Here is an 18,831-nt window from a genome sequence, read left to right on the forward strand (position 1 = left end):
GATTAGATAAATTTCCGTTTGGAGGAGTACAGTTCTAGTTTAAAGCCTTTTATGTACAAAGCATAGAAGGATATTTCAAGTGCGGCTGCACAGTAAAAGAAATGAGAGGAAGAGAAATGAAATAAGGTACCGATATCCGGCTATCGAGGTCTATTCCTGGCAGCAGAAGCGAAAATAGAATTCGCCTTATATTAAAGCACCTTGGCCAAACTGTAAGGTGATAACTCAACTGCTAGCCTAATACGACACCTCGCTTTAAGGTATGCGGTATCTCCTGTATGGTGTCTCCTAGTACTCGAAAGGATGTTGTAAAGGTTACTTTTCAGAGCAAAGGCCGGCCCGAAATGCTCTTCTTCGGTCGAGACCAACTATGCAACTGTTCAAGCTTCCTCGCGGCCAAAGTGGTAAGTCAACCTTTTGACTGGACAACGCGAATAATGCCCTAACCCGGCAAAGAAAAGTGGAATCCAACCTCTAGTGCTACCCGAGAAATCTACGGTGGTGCTGTGTTTCTGGGAATTTCTCACGTCGCAGCGCTACACCTATCAATCACACACAACGCCCCTTGACCGTGTCGCCTTCGATGTAGATATGTACAGGTTCAGTGTGAGACTAAGCATTCCCGCCCTCGCTAACAGAGCTCTCTACCAGTTCCAGACCGACCTGCAACAGCATTGGCACGAGGTGGGCACAGCCGCAGTGTCGTCAGTCTACAGCTCGGAACAGAGGCCTTTTGCTTCGCTGCGACGCTCCCTGCTCAAGGTTGCCTGTGAGCTAGGTGTTGATCAGGATGGATATGGCGGCGACCGGTACCGCTCGTCAGATTTTCTGGACGAGCTTCGGGAAGAGCGAGCTCATCAGAATATGATGGCCGTTGCCACCCGCGGACTCCGAAGTAGCCCACCAACCGTCTGGTATCACGACGAGCTCTCCCGTCGGCTGGAAGCCCATGGGCCCAGGCATGCATTCCAGGACTTTTTATGCGCTGCTCGGCACTGGCTGCATGCAAGCCCGGAGGACGCACAAGCTTGTGTCATGGCCATTTGGAGGGTAGCCCGGCCATGGGAGTTTCAGTCCGAAGCACAAAGCAAGGAGTTTAAAGACCTTTTGCGACTTGCTGTTGTGGACGCGGGTTCGCACTGGGGGAGTCACGCCAGCCAACTTGCATTGCTGTTCGAAAGCCAGCTCCCGCCAGCGTACCAACTTGAACGAGAACAAGTATCCAAGTAGCTATGGTGTAGCGGAGGGGTTGGAAGATAAATCTGGGATGTTACATTTCTACTATATATTCTTATTTTGTTGCCTGCTTTGGATAATGATGAACAGTGTATAGTTATGTAATTGAACCTGTCTTTTGACAATAGGGGCCTATCTTCCTTACCGGTCAACCAATCACGCTGCTATACAATATTCCCTGCAGTCAGATTTTCGGGGCCGTAGCTAGATTTTGGTCTTATTTTAGATCACATAACTTGGCTGACCGTAGGGAGGGATTCGGGATCCCGGAAAGGTTCAAGTCCTGTCCCATAATCCAAGGCGGAATTAAATTTGACTCCTATCCCGTGCCAAGCCTTTGGGAAGGGGTTCCCATCCTCTTTATCCGTGCCTTCCAGTGCCCCACCGCCTTTCGGGTGGTAACTTTAAAGTCACGTCCCGTTTCCTGTACCGGCATGCACTTGATTTTGGGTGGAGGGTACGGCAAGCGTTCAAGGCCACACTCCTTGGAAATAAAAATTTCTCATTTTCTACTAGCAGAACTATCCAATATGACTTAGTTTCACAATATTAGAAGTTGTGGGCTCGGGGCTCACAACTTCCTGGTACATTCCCTTTACGCAACTGCACTTCGAGGTCAGTATCCTCAATTTTAGTGATCTCTCGACTCCAGAACTGACCTGCCACGGCTCCAGGTCTCCATTAGGTTATTTTCTGCGTGGATTTCCTGCATTTAGACCTCCTCTATACTTGGTTGGTTGTGTGCAAGTTTCGCTAACGCCCGGCTATTAATGTGGATAACGATTAACTTATCCCCATGCTCAACAGAGACTCGATTCCTGGTTTAGTAATCTGGAAATCCTGTACCGAGGAAGCCTGTTCACAGGCTACTGAATTGGCTGTCGTGTTTAACAGTCAAAGAGCCAGATCGCTAGTAAATTATTAGCAAAACCCTTATCCCGGTTAATATGCTTATATGCTCACCTGTATCTTCCAGGATAGTTCCGGGTGATTTATGTGTTCCCAACACGTGTTTTAAAGAAGGGACCATCCTTGGCTCTGAACGCGGAGAATTCCTCAAGTGCAGCGGCTGGGTTCGGGCAGTATTTGATCATAATATCGTTAACTTTTCTTTACAAGAGGGGAAGCATCGTGGTACCCGACCTTTACTTTTAGTAGTAACAGCGTTTGGTACACTCGAATTTGAATTGGCTTCCAAGCTCTACATAGTTGGCCTGTAGCTGATAGAATAGCTCCCTGCGCATCACTTCCCCTGAGTTCCACAACTACAAGGAATGCGCATCCTCAGTACCCTGCAAGAAGTTTTTATCCAGGCAGACTATCTATCTCTCACGACTCATGCGTCCCAGGGAAGCAATATTACTTTCTAACCTTGGTGAGGCTAGGACCGGGTCAGGACCTCACGGCAGTTATATAATGCTATTGGAATATCGAGCTCCTGAAATATTACTGTATGTGGACTGGAATCTGATAATAAGGTAGAAAAAGAGGTACTGTATCTACTGTACCACGCAGCCTGTAGCTCAAACTAAGCAGGTATGACGGAAGCGGTGCCGAAGTAAGACCTCTAAGGCTGTAGATAATACTGATAATAGTCTCCCACTTCTGGATATGTCAATTGAGTATGTACAGTATTCATTATCTGAGGTTTGACAGCCTTTTATGGATCTAAACTCAAAGTAACAAATCCGCGAGCGGATATACTGTAGTAGGTTGACGGGGGTGCATAATTTTAGCAGCGCTACATATTTACCTGGCAGCTTTTCAATTTAGAAGCTATATTAATTCACGTATATACCCCAGCAGCTGTCTATTTATATCTCCAAGAGAGTCCTGTTTATTGGTTTGAACTAATAGATTTTGTTTTACTAGATATTTTTAGTTACTAGCATATAACGGATATTTAAAAGGATATCTGTCCAACTACAACAGACAAGATTCAATCAATTCTTCAACAATGCTAACCCCGGACAAGAAGCTGAAAAAGGCAGAACTAGACAAAAATGACAGAAAATGGGAGAAAGCCGACAATTTTGATAAGCTACTTAAACTAAACAAACAATTCCTTCAAGGAGCTATTTCCTCCACGCCATACCGTGTTGGACCATTTGAGGAGGAAATAAAAAACCTTATTCCTGATTTGTTAGAGCTTCATAATAGAGGACTTTTAATTGATGGTCTTCAACCATATGAACATACCAAAGGAGTAAATTCTAACGGGGAATACTTTGAGTATCGTCAACGACCGTTTATTTCATTTTTAATCCCTTCCAAGGATAAGCCCGGGGAGCTATTTGAGGAGCTGAAGCAATCTGAAAAAATTCAGGTATACGCCATGGGGGTACCAACACCAAATGATTATAAACCAGGCACTTGCACAGAGGAGATGCCTGTTACTCGGGAGCGGTGGTCCAAAACAGACGACACTATTCAAAGCCGCGAGTGGAGAGAGTTAACCCACATTTTTCTTTCCGAAGCAAATAAAGAGGATTTTTATAATCATAAGGCTGTTAAAAAAGCTAAACCCTGGCTAATTATTATCGTTGGAACTTCATGGGATGATGATATTAATCTTGCGAGGCTTATACTGGACACTGTGAAGCGAGTCAAGTATAGGAAGTGGCGTATGTTGTCTACATACATGCACAATTTTTTTTGTTTTAATAATCTAGCAAGATAGGTTAATGTTAGTCTGTTAGGGTCTGTTAGGTACGTCCAGAATGTGATAACTTTTCAATTGGTCTGAGCCATTAAGTATATCGCGACTCAAACCAACGCCACAACATCACTGTAGCAGTACCATATTTTATCCGCTAGTAAAAGAAGTCTCAGCGCATCTATACAGTATATTGGATCACAAAATTCATAAGTGCAGTGGATAGCGCGGGAGAAAGGATAGAATTTGGTAAATTTTGGACCTGATCCAGGAATCTGCTTATCTAGTTTTCATAGTCAAATCTAAGCTGTTTTAGGATGTGACCATGCCGACGTTACTCCTTTAGGAATATTGGATCACGCGCGCTGTAACAAAGGGAGGGCGGGGGCAGGGCAAAAATACGATGAGCATGAGGTATGGGTAACTAATCAGGCGCTCACCGCTCCCACCCCATGAGTCTAAAATGAGTGCTATTTCAAGAATGAAAGAATAAAAATGGCTGTGGAGCTTGGATTACTGTTTAATTCTCATTGAAAACTGCCTGTGCCAAGCAAATTAATATACTTTTTATAATTGACTGCAAGGAATAACTCCCTGTGAGGGGGCAAATGGGCGAAAATTATCCAGTCTTAAACATTAAAATAATGGACTATTGATACAGCATGCTGAGCGTGGTCTGCCCCTTCAGGTCTCCCAAATTTGATATCTTGCTAGACATTTAATATCTACGTCCAAAATCTTCATCATCTTCCCAAGCCTCTACATGGTATCTCGGTTAATTGATTTATTTCACGCCACGATACTATCAAGTTAAAATACTATCGTCAGTATGAATATGACTTATCCTTTTTGCTTGATATATATATGTTATTTACCCGACAGCAGCCGTTACTATCAAATAGGAGAATTTTTACCTATGGCGACCTAATCTTCGGCTTTATAGTCTCCGAATATAACATACTGTATAGAGTACTGTTGGTACCTAATCATGGCGTAAACAAGAAAGTCACACTATGTGCCCCAAAAGCTTAGCATATGCAGCGCCCGCAGCCATCTTGCACTCCAGAAAAGCATACTCCACAAAAGAGCACCAGACACTAACATGAATCAACAAAGTTGAATGCCTTCAAAATCATTCTCCTGAAGCACGCTGACACCTGTATAGGCGTGTCAAGAGGACTTGTCGCAAAATGTACGTAACTCTGTCTCCTTCGGGGCGGTGCTCCTTGCAGGCCAGTTCAACCATGACAGCCAAGGTGTGCTAGAATGCCTTTTTATGTCGGTATAAGCAGTTTCCAGAGTCTGATTGCCTGCTTTGTTTCGAGTAGATGGTGGACTGTATATCGGTACTTCGGTGGTGCATATAGGGAAGGCAGCCGTGCCGAATGTCAGGTGTGATTCAGAGGGGATTGGTGGAAGGGGTTTATTCCTATCCCCTCTCTGGAATGGCTTCCTTTCATGAATAGAACAAGCCTGCGATTTGTACATATTTTAGAAGTCTATTTGCAAAATAGGTATGAAAGACTGGGACCCGCCTGTGTTTCCTCTTATGTAGCAGGGTACGACACGGATTATATATTCATTGGTGAAAACTTATTCATATGAAACAGATTTTTGAGCCTAGCTAGATGACGACACTTTCCTCTTTCTAATTACCAAAACGGGAGAAAAGTATAGTTTTTTTTTCTTGTATTCATATCAGCACGGGAAGATGAATCTTCTGAAGGCAACCTAAAAACAGCTCCCTAAAGACATTATTTATCTGTGACTTCTAGCTCCTAGAATATGCCGCATGGTAACACAAGCCTACAGAAATATGGGGGTCAAGGCGCAGAATGGCATTCTAGACTCTATATAGAGATTCACTCCAGTTTACAACAACTTAATTATAACCATTATATTCCCTAACCATATCTATTCTTTAACAATCCAGATATTGAGGGCCTTATCACTCCCTGTACCTGTATCGGCAGTTGGAACAGCGAAGGGCGTATGTAGGCTCGTCAATCCTACCCGTGCGTGTAATATAGCAGCCAACATCACCATGGCAGCGCTCACAAAATTGCGTTCGGTTCAAAGTGGAAATGCAGTGATTTATATTTTGGATCACTCGATTGGCTCTTGCAGTTTCAGAGTCTTGTCGAGCCCGAAGGGTTTTAATTAGATGCTCTTTAGCACCTATCTCCAAAGACAACTCCCGTATCTCATTGCCAAGAGTCTCTAGTCGGCCCTGATGGCTTGCAAGGACTGCTTGGAGAATACTGATCGGAAGACCATGCAAAGTCTCCAGATTAATAAACGTCTCTGAAGACAAGAGCTCTTCGATATGACCAGCTGCTGTCGATGCCAGCATATCTTGGAGAGATAAGTCCCCGGTAATACCGACTGCCTCTTGCACCACGGCGGAAAACGTTTCTGTCGACCATTTGGACTGAAAGGCCGCACGGAGCTTCAAAGTGGCTAGATGGCATAGCGGAGTGATTCTGTAGTAATCGGCAATGGCGTTAACACGCACATGTTGTAGAAGCACATTTGCGGCTGTATTTTGGCGTCAGCTCTGGAAATGCTCTGAGAATTGATCCTTAAGCCCGAAAATTATGTCTTATTTTGCCCCTGTCCCCCTATCCTGGTTTATTTCTCTTATTCTTTCTATCCAAGTACCATCAAATTGGACGTGATATGAGCATAGGAGATACTTGCTGTGCTGGTAGACTGACCGTGGGTGGTAGCATGGCTTTTATCTGCTGTATAGTCTTGATTGTATAAAAACTCGACCATTTGGTTCACTGTCTCAGACTTAAACTTTACATGAATAGTGTTTGTGATGCTTTCCTAGAGTGGAATTAGCATACACCTCTCGAGACCACCTATGGGAGCACCCACTTGGAAATTCCCATTGCAAGCTGCAGCAAGGACTGGTGACTGAGAGCACACGATAGCTTTATGAACGTTGAATTTTTGCCCATCACAGGTTAATGTCAGATCGCTATACCTGCCACTCGATAAGATTTTCGATAGCTTGAACATCTTTAAAAGCTACCTTCTACACGCTCCTTGAGCGTTCTCGACTGACTACTACCATACTAAGTGATTCCATTATATTTATGGTACATGGCTTACGACGGTCAAATGGCGTGTGAGTTTTACATGACATAACTTTTATTATAGCCTCAAAACATACTCCCTTACGGAAGTGGCTATGACTAGATTAATTTCAATGATGTCTCGCCTTTTTGAGAAAATTTTCTCCCTCTAGAGCATAGTTATACGTCAGACATTTTGCGAAAAGGCACGGAATGATGCTAAAGTCCTCTATGTAGACAAATCCTGAACGTCGACTTATGCTGATGATTTTAGGCATTTTGCTTTTCAGATGTATCATATAATCATATCTCGCATGGATCGTGCGAGGAACAAAATTGGAAAAGTTCGGATTTCTCATTTGTCTTGTTGTATTTTGAAGTAGCAGAGGCATGTTCATGCTTGATGACGGTTTCTCTCACAATCCGCCCACGGTAAGTGATTATAATTTTTGTCTCTCCCAGCATGGTCCTGGTGTTAGCACTCCTACGATTTCCAAAGAATTAGTTTGGTGGTTCAGGTGGAATATATTCGACGAAGTGCATACTCGCCAAAGTAGCTCAGGTTGCTAAGCCAGCAGTACCTAAGTATAGTATTTCTAAATATAGCACTGGTGGGCTATCCGAACCACAGACAACAATGAAATGGGTGCATGAAGGTTTTTTACATTTGAAGAGGCATCCTTGAAGGCTGACAAGGGTAGCATACAAGAGTAGCAAGGGTTTTTTTATGTCACACCGTACTGTATATACGTAAGCCATTATATAATGAATTAAGCCTTTACTTCGTACATGCAATTATCTACTATATATACACTAGACAGACATACCCCCAACATCCAAATACTATATGCCTTAGATAGAATTAGTGAGTGTTCTTTTCCTCTTCTTCGCGCTTTTCCAGCCATTTCCGCCCCATTCTATTTTCTGCAAAACTTTCTCTGAAAATACCACTTCCTAGAATGTTCGTGCCTTCAATTTATGCCTACACTAATAGTGAGTTCTGTATATAGCCTGTAGTTCCATATTTAGAGATATCTGGAAACAACAGCTTCTTGGGCACGCTGAAGCAGAGTTCGAATAGTACCCGCTGCCCAGGGAGGTGGGTTCCCCACTATTCTCATAAACTTTGCTGCCGTAGAGTGGATTGGCGCGCTTGCAAGTATAGCAATTGGGTACGCCGTCAGAGTGCGGGTTATGCGACTGGCAGCCATGAACAGAACGTGTCCTTGTATATGTTACTAGCATATTCTCAAGTAAGAACCCACTTGAAGCTACTTACGGACGTGTGCATTGCCCAATAGTTGAATTTTTCTATTTCTAGAGCCACTGCGAGAGTATTGTACCAGAAATTCGAGGGAATCCCCATCGAGTATCGGTAAGGAGCTCCTCAGGCCGACCAACGTGACTGCCTGTTCCGTGCGCGCGGCTCGCCTTGATGGTGCTGTTGTATCTAAGGAAAAGCGATGTGGTCTTCGTCGCCTTAGGTAGCCCCGCCGCCCAAGATTCGTATTTCTATGAGAGGAAAGTCTACGCAGGTGTTTGCAGGCTAATGGCCTTTTCCTTCGCAAAGTCCAGGCTGTCAATCCGGCCATTTGGGGGCAAGTTTTGTGCTACTCCAATATTTATGAACTAGAATAGCTTGTCCCCTATTCTATATATCCATTTCCCACAAGACTGTGTGCACAAGAACTCCATATTTAGTACAGTGGGGTGACAAACCATTTCTGGGATTATGGCCTGGAATATTATCGTTGACTATATTTGAATCATTTATTTTTAATCCACCGGATCCGTGCTATAATTTTAGAGGTTCCGATTTAACAATTCTACCCCTAATACCCATAGGTTTAAATACCATCACCCGTAGGAATTTAGGGGTCCTCATTTCTTTGGCGCATATGCTAGTGTCATATCCATGTGTTTTTGGTGTCCCGTGTGCCCTCTTCATTTGGTTCGTTTGGATGCTATTCTCCGACGTACTTGGCGAATTGTTTAGGGCAAGGCACAAAACTTCGTCTAAGGTAATTTCTTCCTCCGGGCGAGTGACTAACGTATAGATTGAGCCTTTGTTGGTTATACGTACAGTATATGTGTTGTAAGCTTTTGCGGGGTTGTTGGGAGGATGGGAAAATTATAAAGTCTTTATTGAAAGGAACCACAGTAATACTGTAGTAATTTCTGACTGAGTAGAGATGGTCCCTGTACATAGTGTGTTTGTTCTGATTTCCATAAACATTAAGTGATAGTAACGCATAAGGCGTACTGTATCATGACGATTTCATCTGCCAGCCCGAAGATCCTGCAACATGGGAAAACTACTCATAGTACGATCCAACACCTGGATATTTCGGTAGTCCCAATGCGACACGGTTCAACTACAGTCCCTCCCCGTCTGTTGTGCTAGAAGATCAGTCATGGTCAGATATTCCTAGGCTGCTCCAGTTGTCTGAATGGGAAGAAGGAAGAGTATACGACAAGGACCCGCCGACCTGTATACACTACCTTGTAGAGTGGTGTGTTACAGTCAGCAATCAAGAGGTGTCAAAGGACACGGAGGAAGATCTTGTTTTGGCCCCTAGTGCTTTTTGGTCTAGTCCATGCAATCTCCAGGCCCGCTTGAGATCCCTGGACCTAGGGATGAAGCGTTCAAGGAATATGCTGAATGGCAGGTGTCAAATGTCACTGATGACACTCTCAAGGCTGCATTTTGAGAGATTTGTGACATGTTGATCGACAATGGTCTTGATCTTGAGCAGGTCTACAAGGATCAAGATCCGGAATTCTTTATCGGAAAGGGCATAAAGATAGGTATTGCTCGACGTTTCGTAGAAGACATTCGGCGCTGGGTCGAGAATGTGAAGAAAGCAATCCCTATTTATGAGATAATTTAGCAAATACCTGCTTTGGCGTTGGCGCACATGGCGTTTAGAAGATTTAATTTAACATAGTGCTGTTGATCGCAGGTTCAATTGACATATTAGTGGTTTCATGAGTGTTGATTTGTGTAGCTGGAATCGGCTAATACTGCAATTTAAGCCAGGAAAAAAGGTAGCTGAACTCGTTGAACATTTTACCCATCATTTCCACGAACCATTACTACAGCGTTTATTAACAGACTGGGACCGGGATCTCCACCATAGGTGGGGCTGGGTTACACTGATATTTTGGGGATGGCCATCATAATACTGAGTAGTTTACGGTTTCCGCAGCCATGTGAGGTGACACTGTAAGTGCGGGTTCAGAAAAGCAGGCAGAATTGCATAACATTCTCTGCTTAATTTGTTCTAGAAGAAGCTCCAATGTCCCGGCGCCATATAGAGCTCTTCTTCGGTCATGTTGGCCTTCGCTCGTTAGTTGAGGTGAATGCCTTGTTGGTGACTCAAGTTTTTAAGTTTAGCTTTTCCTATGAATTCCCTCACAATACATCTGAAGGCCCTGTAAATATGTACTGTACTATATGCACCAAGTACACAGAATACGAGATACAAAGTAAGCAATAGTAATATTTTTGGAAGATACAGTACTTCCAGATATGGGTCTTTCCAGCCCCCATGCCAAAACCACACTTTGCCTATTACGAATAGCCATCAATACTCCTGTGTCAGTACTAATACTTTGACCTTACTCTAATCAAATACGACGTTATGTCTCGTGATTGTATTAGCGATCCGAGGAAACTGGAATTTTCCAAAGCAATGCAAATAAAGCAAATACCAGACTTGGAAAGTTCGATGAGCTGCTACTACCCTCTACCACTCCCATGGCATGGTCTAAGTGACCGTCTGGGGTGTGACTCTCGATAATTGCCTCAATCTTTCGCAAACTTATGAAGATAGGGACCCAGGTTTCTTCGTCAAGCATACCCTGAAAGTAGGTGCTGCTCGGCGGTTCATACACGACATCAGCCTTTGGTTAAGGAACAGGCAGAAGTTACTTCTTGCGATAGTATAGTCATTTGAATTAGGTAGAACGAATAAAGAATAGCCCACGCTAGCATACTGTCATCTCTGCATGGTTTCGAAAATGGACTTTGCATTGTCAACTTACGGGCTCCACCTACTCGGGCGACGAGATCTACATAACTGATATGGAGACCCTGTATAAATAGTATACATACATAATGGGTGTGAGTCTCTGTAGAATAATGCCCCTACAGTCCCAACTCAATTTACTTCGAGCCTCTTCATGAAACGTATTCTTGTCATGTATGTGTCCAAGAAAAATTACGGAAGATGAATTCACCTGCTAGAGCTACCGTACCTGCTGTATTTTTCAAATAGCACAGAGCCCTTTAATAACATTCCTCGGCGCCTTTCTTCACCAGGCCCACAGAAAGGACATCAATACCTTTGAAAATGACATTTTGAGCAAAAAAGAATTGGTGACCTAAGATATGGCCGTGAGGATTCGTACTCTCCTCGAGCCTACCCAGACAGACTTATGGAAGGGGGTATTAGTATTTGTCTCATTTAGGGGCTTAGATACAGTTAACTCACAAAGCTCGTTGACAGGTCTTTGAGGTTGGAGGAATTTCCCTGGAATTCTAACTGGATAAGATTCTTCACCAATGTAGAGGACGAGATCCGGAAGCACCTGGCCGGATGGAACAAGATGCTGTCCACTTTGTTGAATATGACCTGGTACTTTGGCATAGTAATTCTGTACAATGTCAGATGGAAGATGAAGGGAGCTGGCACCAGTGTCGACTATGGCCTTGAAATCTGTCTTTTTTGCTGCTTCTTCTCTGCCGTTCTCGATTCCGCCGATTGAATATGATGTAACTGGAAGTCTCCAAAAATCTTTCTCAATATCATCTTCCCAAAACTTTACGTCCTTTTTTTCGTAAGGGATTTTGCCGAAAACGTATTTGCCTCTGTCGTTGAACCTCAAATTGGCCACGAAAACAGGCTCGGGCAGATCGGTTGCTAGTTTCGCCCAAACGGTATGACAGTTTGCTATATGTCCTTCATTAGCCACCCTTTCAGCACATTGAAAATGAAAGGCATTTCTAAAGAAGTACGCACTTACAATCTGCATCATAGCGAGGCTTCAATGCAAATATACCTTCCATAAGAATGCTCCGGGCTATACCACTTTGACCCACAATAGATGAGGCTCTAAATACCATCTGGTCTCCTTGGGTAGTGTCGCCTAGTTTCAACTTGTCAAGATACACTCTGTCAAAACCAACGACGAGGCCATCTCCATAATTGACGCCAGTGTTTAGGCTACTGGATAGAACATTGGCTGTCGGGTCGTATGTATTGCGACCGTGACGAATCAATCTGGGTATAGCGAAGAATAAAGCCATCTAATATTAATTAGCGTCAAGATCAGTCCTAATGACCCAGTAGTCTTTTGCACGTTATAGAACTGCCCGTGTCCAAGCTCATACTGAAAGGCTTGGGGTTAGAGCCCACGTAGATCGAAAAGAAAGGCCATACTCCTACGGAGTTGGGTGTCTGCCGTAAAATGAAAGGTTTCAAATAGCTCTCTTGTGGCACATCGTCGGGAAACATCGCCAAGAGAAATCAAATAGGGGTAGTCGAAAATGGACCGAAATGTTGAGAGAAAAAAGAGCAGGGCGGCCTTTATACCTGCCACAGGCCCAATAGCCAAGGGGGTTTCCTGCACCAGTGAACTATTTTTGGATGCGGACAAACTATATTTTGCCCGTAGACATGCCCTACAGTACAGTAAATTAGACATGGGGAATTTTCAAAACCATAAATTCGATAACTCATTTCAACTATTCCTGGGAGCCAGAAGATCTGTTTGGATAAGTAAATTGATAAATATAAGATCTCTCCAGAGCATAGCCGCCTCAGCCCTCAGGAACGCTAGCGGAGCGGCTTGACTTTATTTTTCATCCTTCATTGCGTGAAATTTGCTACATGACAGTGAGCAAACTCCAGATAACCAGCACCAAATTCGGCGTTATCAGTGGTGGTCGGCAGCGTAAAGGAATTTTCAGCTTAAAGGAAGAAAATCAACTTCCTACGTTTTTGAAGCTATACAAACCAAAAAAGATGCCTAAATCGTCCGAAATTTCAGATATGCGCGTAAATGAAGCCGTTGAAGCCGCTCATCTCGAAAAAAAAAAAAAAAAAAAAAAAAAAAAAAAAACCAATATCACAAAGATCGCGCGAGAATTCGGGGTTCCTTGTCGCACACTACACGGCCGCATCCATAATCAAAGAAAGCCTCGAACGGCTCGAAATGTACCAAACTATCTCATTGCTTTTAGAATGGGCAAACCTTACCGTACAGCGCGTTGATCCTACACAGAGCATCAGCCGATCGTGGGCGTATCGCTTCGCTAAAAGGCTTCCTCCTGACCTTAAATTGGGCCCTGTGATTCAAAGGACGGAGAAGAAGCGCTTGGATGCAGAGGATGTCGGACAGCTTCGGTTCTGGTATAATCAGCTTGCTAACTTGCTTAAAGATATCTCCGCTCGCCTCGTGTATAATTTTAATGAATGCGGCTTTCAACCAGGCGGTGGAAAGCCTCAAAAAGTGCTTGGTACAAAGGGGAGAGTTCCTGATCTTCCTAAAGCCGAGCATGCAAAAAATATTACTGCAGATGGCTGGATTATGACCCCGCTTTTTATCTTCAAAGGAAAGAAATTTATAGAGGCCTAGTATAATAAAGTGATTCCCAATTACTATACTGCAGTTACCGATAAAGGCTATATAAACAATGAAATCATACTTGAATGGCTTCAAAAATTTCACGAGGAGACCAAAGATCGTACAAAAAGAGGAGAAAAACGCGTACTTATCTTCGACAGCCATACAGCTCATAAAACGGTTGAATTTCTTCAACTTTGCGAGACTTATAAGATCCTCCCCTTTTGCTTCCCGCCTCATACAACTCATCTCTGCCAACCGCTTGATGGAAAGCCCTTTCTCACATATAAAACGCATTTTCGCAGTGCGAATATCCTCATCGCGCAGTGGTGTGGAGTTCCGGGAGATATAGCGAATTTTCTACGCGATATTGTTGCCGTACGTGAGAAGACCTTTAATCCACACCTTATTCGCAACTCCTTTAAAGAACGCGGTATCTTCCATACAGATGGATCTTTAATTATTGAAGCTATTCAAAATGCTTTACCACCGCTGCCAGAGATCTCTGCACCCGATCTTCGCACGTATCGCAGAATACGCCTCCAAAAAGCGCTCAGCAAGTTGAAAAGAATCAGAAGAAGCTATTTAAACTCCTAAATAGCGATACACCGATCAGTCCTCGCGTTGAGCGCGCTTATTTCATCAGCAAAAACTTCAATCCGAACAGCTTGCCGTCATGAATTCAACTCTCGAGCGAATTGAGGGCGCGCAAGCATCCCGAAGGCGCAAAAAGACTAAGCGAGAGGTTCAACGCCTCGGGGATAGTGGCATAGTACGTGTAAAGGATGCGAATCGGTCTATCGCGGACAGGAAGGCCAAAGATGATGAAAAGAATAAGAAAGCGGCGAAGAAGGCGTATTTGAAGGCGTACGGTCACCCCCCGCCAGCGCCCTATATAGAAAATAAAACCACAGATTCAAATGCAGTATTGGCAGAGGAGTCGGGCGATCAACTTTATTTTATTGATTCTACAGGTGTTTAGTGGTAATAATGCGAATTGCTTCATTTTCTTCTTTTACGCTGAAAATTCCTTTACGCTGCCGACCACCCACCGGCGGAAGTCGGAACCGCCACTGATACAGATAAAGCGAGGTCAGTATACTCAGTTATGAGGTTCTCCGAACCCCCCAATTCTCACGCACCATTATTCTACATTAACTAGAACGCGCCCAGCCACGCATATCCACGCATCCCCATATACCACGGATTTATGGGGTTTGCCTCTTGAAGAGGCCGAAGAGCCTCTATTCTATAGCTTCTCTGTAACCCTATCTAGTGTCTCTACTTCTCCTCCTCTTTCTCCTGTTTCTAAAAAGGAAGAAACAAAGCCAAATCTTACACAAATGCTTCATAAGATGTCGCATTATCAAGATGTGTCGTCCACCGCTTCCCCTTTCGGGTTAGCCCATGCAGCTAACACCTCTGTATGTAGTCGGGTAGAGTAGATCATATCATGGAGAGGAGACACAAGAATGAATCATCTTCTGATCGTATCTGATCATCACTTTGAGACCTCTTAAAATGGCTGAACCTTCCTCTCCTAAAGTTCAATTACCGTCTGGAGTGGATATTACCAACATATACGCAAAGGCTAAGAATGCGTGTGGACCAATCGGGGCGAGAATGGCATGAAACTACAGCTTTAAAGATTAAGATCTTTCTTGCAACCCTGATCTATATGGGAGTTCATACATCTCCTAGTGATGAATATTACTGGAGGACTAACAAGGAGCGATTCACATTCCTCGAAGATTCATGGGATTAAAACGATTTCAGCAAGTCAAGCTGTTGTGAGCTTCAGGGGAAGAAGTGCGCAGGGAGCTATTCTATCAGCTACAGGCCAACAGCCAACTAGCCTAATTAGGAAGTAGATGTCATTCAGTGGAAACACCAGGAACCGCAGTATCTCAACCAACTGAGCCTACTAAGCGGTTCCCTATATTCTCATTGAGATGTTCAACTATCTAAAGGATTCAGGGGTTGAATCGATCGTCAGATACTCCGCACCGCCAAGTCGAACGGATTATAGTGTTTTCGTAACACATTTTAACAGAAATATCACACATCCTATGAGGGTTTGTCTCGGAATATACCGCCATATATATTCTGCAAAAGTACTAAATTTCTGCACATTTTGCGCATATCCAACATGAGCGTTGGCTGCTTATCTTGTCCCCGAAAGGCTGTTGAAAATTTGATAACACCGGCTACTATCGTCGAGTAATTTTGGAACTGCGAGCTGTAGTGCTACTTTGAGAGGGGTGGGCTGCCAATCGTGCGAATTCGGCCGTATGTTTTGGTAGTATAATTTCATATCGGATGGTCCCTGCCTATCTCCTCGGCTAATTTTACTATACTCTGGGATAAAACGCTCGTCTGTAGAGGCATACATGCGAACCCTTCCCGTTGTGCGGTTGCGCACGAAGAGGAATATATCTTGATCACAAAGGACCCCTAGTTCATATGCCTTCTTCGTCAATCCGGGATATCGCTTTCTGAAGGTACTGTCTCGGTCTCGTTTGGATGGGATTCGCTTGATTAGTATTTTCTTACGGCCCATTTTGTAAGACCTGTAGATAAAATTTACATCTGGGACGGCCATTTATAGAGTCTATTAATCGGACTCCCTTGTGAAGCACATAATACGCTAAATATAGAACACCGGCTTTACAGAGCTGTTGGCTAAAAATAAAAACTTAAGATATGCTATTTCGGTATATGCCTCCATTCTGATTGAGACTAAATGATGTAACCACCACGTTGCCCGTCTTGCCCAGAACCAGGAGCCTCAAACAATGCTCTGCATGCAAGGATGTCTTGAAGCTGAAAGCAAAATACTGTCGATCTTTGAGGCGCCATGGAGTTTGGCGATAGACTGCATTGACGACCATATTAAATATACATGGCTATATAAGGATGGTTAAATGAGTCTTCATTTTATCGGACTAATTATGTCTGGTTGCTATGTATCGTGGAAAATATCCGGCTCGTTCCCCAACAGCATATAAATGAGGAACTAAATACAAGGCTTTCAACATGAGGTTCATATATGCCTTCCCTAATACTCTAAGATAAGTTCTGTCGATCGTGGCCATTTACATTAGTATACAAAGTAGATATCGACAGAAAATGCCTCAGTACAAGCCAAAATAAATGGCCTGGTCTCTACTTTACACCTTCGCGTTAGATGTGATTGTCGGAACGAAATATCTCCATCAAATCCGTAAGGATGCCTCCCTTTCCTCCACCCCTACAACTAGGCACAATAGTCATACATGCGTTGCTGATTGGCAAGTCAATATGAGCTATACAGTATGCCCTTGTGCCAATGGCCCTTTCCCTTAGGCACGGAACTAAACATCTCCACCTTAGCTGGTCGTATCCTTAATATATACCGCGCATTATTGGACTATTCCAGCGCATCCCATTTACCGGTTAACTTAGCTATCTAGACTTTAGTATGTCCTAGTGGAGATAGCCCCGGTTTTTAGATATATTTTAAGAAAAGTCTCCATCCCACTACTAAAAATATTCATGCAGTAGTCGGCACCGAACCCCTGTCTATAGGCGGGTCTTTAAACAAGAACCGGCTAAGGGGATGAGGGGCATAAGCATATATAGCTAGGCGATATGAAGATATCCGATCTGGATATCTCGGCAAGGTTCTCGGTTCTCTATTCAAAGTAATCGCCAATGGAGAACGGCTTCGATCCGAGATTAGTGACGGCAACAGCCGGCCAGGGACAGGCGGAGGTTTCCACTCCAGTGGAGGAGCCCACAACAACACGAGCTCGCGACAACGCTGACAGCCCTCGAGATTCCGAGGAAGTACTATATCCTTCAACGAATGGGCAAGTTGTGGACTGCGGTCCTGGTTCAAGCATCAGGTCGCGGGATGGGGGAGTCCAAGCATTGGGTCTCGCAGGATCTGCTGGCTCTAGTCTATTCGGTGCAAAAAATCATTCGCACCAGCCTTACTCTCATTTCAATTCCTCCAATTCCCAACAAAATAGGCCGGATGAACGGTTGCAACCACCATCCGTTGGACAGCCGGAAACACCCTGGGAAGTTCCACCTACAACTGCACAATATCTCTCAGTCGGAATGAATCTAGATCCCGAAGCAGAGTCTGTTTGGTATCTGCTCAAGTCTCAGGCGAGTTCCATGTGCGACAAAATCATCACTGTAAGTGTAGTGCCCGATTGTTATGTAACGAGGATGGGCTTGCTGAAACATAATAGGGCCTGATAGTAAAAGGACTGAAGGAACGTCTGGGATCCAAAGCATATCTGGCATCGATTACGAACACATTTGTTAATGGCTCACAGCTTCCTCATAGCGGGACGGGGGCCCCATACTACGGTTTTGGACCTGGGGGATACTAGTACCCACCTGAATATTTGACAACTATTATTTTCATGATTTGCTTATCTGATTACTTGGATCAATACCCTTTTTCAGCTGCTGCGGTTTCTTCTTTTTCCATTGTCTTGCCAGGCGTTTTCTTCCTTCCGGGTTTATGCTTGATGTGGGGTGGGTGTTTGAAATATAAGCAGAATAGAAGCAGGCCACATACCTACATGTATAGTACAGTACACAAAAGCTATGATGTTTATATTTCCGCAGCAGAAAAACATTTGATACCCATAAAGATCATCTACTTTATAAGTACTTTTAGAACTAAACCTGTTTCAATGAAAATTACCGGTCAGAGAAGGGAAATAATAGGCTCGAAAACAGGAAGGGGACCACTTTACTTCAATTCCGTGAGTACCAATATTTGTACATGGTAAACATATCTGAGGACTGCCAGACATATTAAGATTGCGACGCATGAAGTGTGGGGAATCCGCATGATGACATGTACCTCAAACCATACACTGCACATACACGAAATATTTGTCGCGTGATGTGTACAGATAGAGGTGCGTAATATTGAAAGACTCTGAGCAACTAGAGACATTAGCCGAGAGGTATTTTGCTCCGGGCTATAACCTGTTGTGATTCAGAGGAAGATTGATTGTTCTATTCTCATCGTAAACTTGAGGGTTTATATACAAGATGAGTATTAGATTGATTTCCAATCAATCTGATTCCATACGGAATTTGTTCCTTCCATGAAGCTCTATAGATTACTCGGTCGAGCCTCGATTTACAACACCCAGAAATATTTCTGAATCTAGGTTGGAGTTTCTCTGTCCATGCTTGGAGCATAGGCTGTATACT

At 43.8% G+C, this 18,831-nt stretch overlaps 5 protein-coding genes across 5 annotated transcripts; 3 read left to right on the plus strand and 2 right to left on the minus strand.

Annotated features, from left to right (window-relative positions):
- Positions 1–344: 344 nt before the first annotated feature.
- Positions 345–1,230, plus strand: ATNIH1004_011667 (uncharacterized protein; the record flags this gene model as incomplete). Its single annotated transcript, XM_033576229.1, has 3 exons — positions 345–404; positions 457–585; positions 652–1,230. The coding sequence occupies 3 exons, from the start codon at positions 345–347 to the stop codon at positions 1,228–1,230; spliced, it is 768 nt and encodes a 255-aa protein (XP_033420893.1).
- Positions 1,231–5,806: 4,576 nt separating this feature from the next.
- ATNIH1004_011668 (BTB/POZ domain-containing protein) lies at positions 5,807–6,919 on the minus strand (the record flags this gene model as incomplete). The annotated part of the gene is made up of 4 exons (XM_033576230.1): positions 5,807–5,853; positions 5,906–6,430; positions 6,610–6,724; positions 6,776–6,919. 4 exons carry the CDS (start codon positions 6,917–6,919, stop codon positions 5,807–5,809), a joined length of 831 nt encoding a protein of 276 aa, XP_033420894.1.
- A 4,347-nt stretch (positions 6,920–11,266) lies between these two features.
- ATNIH1004_011669 (uncharacterized protein) lies at positions 11,267–12,286 on the minus strand (the record flags this gene model as incomplete). Its single annotated transcript, XM_033576231.1, has 3 exons — positions 11,267–11,412; positions 11,472–11,930; positions 12,004–12,286. The coding sequence occupies 3 exons, from the start codon at positions 12,284–12,286 to the stop codon at positions 11,267–11,269; spliced, it is 888 nt and encodes a 295-aa protein (XP_033420895.1).
- A 1,995-nt stretch (positions 12,287–14,281) lies between these two features.
- Positions 14,282–14,587, plus strand: ATNIH1004_011670 (uncharacterized protein; the record flags this gene model as incomplete). Its single annotated transcript, XM_033576232.1, has 1 exon — positions 14,282–14,587. The coding sequence occupies one exon, from the start codon at positions 14,282–14,284 to the stop codon at positions 14,585–14,587; it is 306 nt and encodes a 101-aa protein (XP_033420896.1).
- A 2,711-nt stretch (positions 14,588–17,298) lies between these two features.
- On the plus strand, positions 17,299–17,990 carry ATNIH1004_011671 (uncharacterized protein; the record flags this gene model as incomplete). The annotated part of the gene is made up of 2 exons (XM_033576233.1): positions 17,299–17,790; positions 17,847–17,990. The coding sequence occupies 2 exons, from the start codon at positions 17,299–17,301 to the stop codon at positions 17,988–17,990; spliced, it is 636 nt and encodes a 211-aa protein (XP_033420897.1).
- Positions 17,991–18,831: the final 841 nt, after the last annotated feature.

The sequence above is a fragment of the Aspergillus tanneri genome (assembly GCF_003426965.1).
Source record: "Aspergillus tanneri strain NIH1004 chromosome Unknown AapTan_9_pilon_pilon_pilon, whole genome shotgun sequence".
NCBI lineage: Eukaryota > Fungi > Ascomycota > Eurotiomycetes > Eurotiales > Aspergillaceae > Aspergillus > Aspergillus tanneri.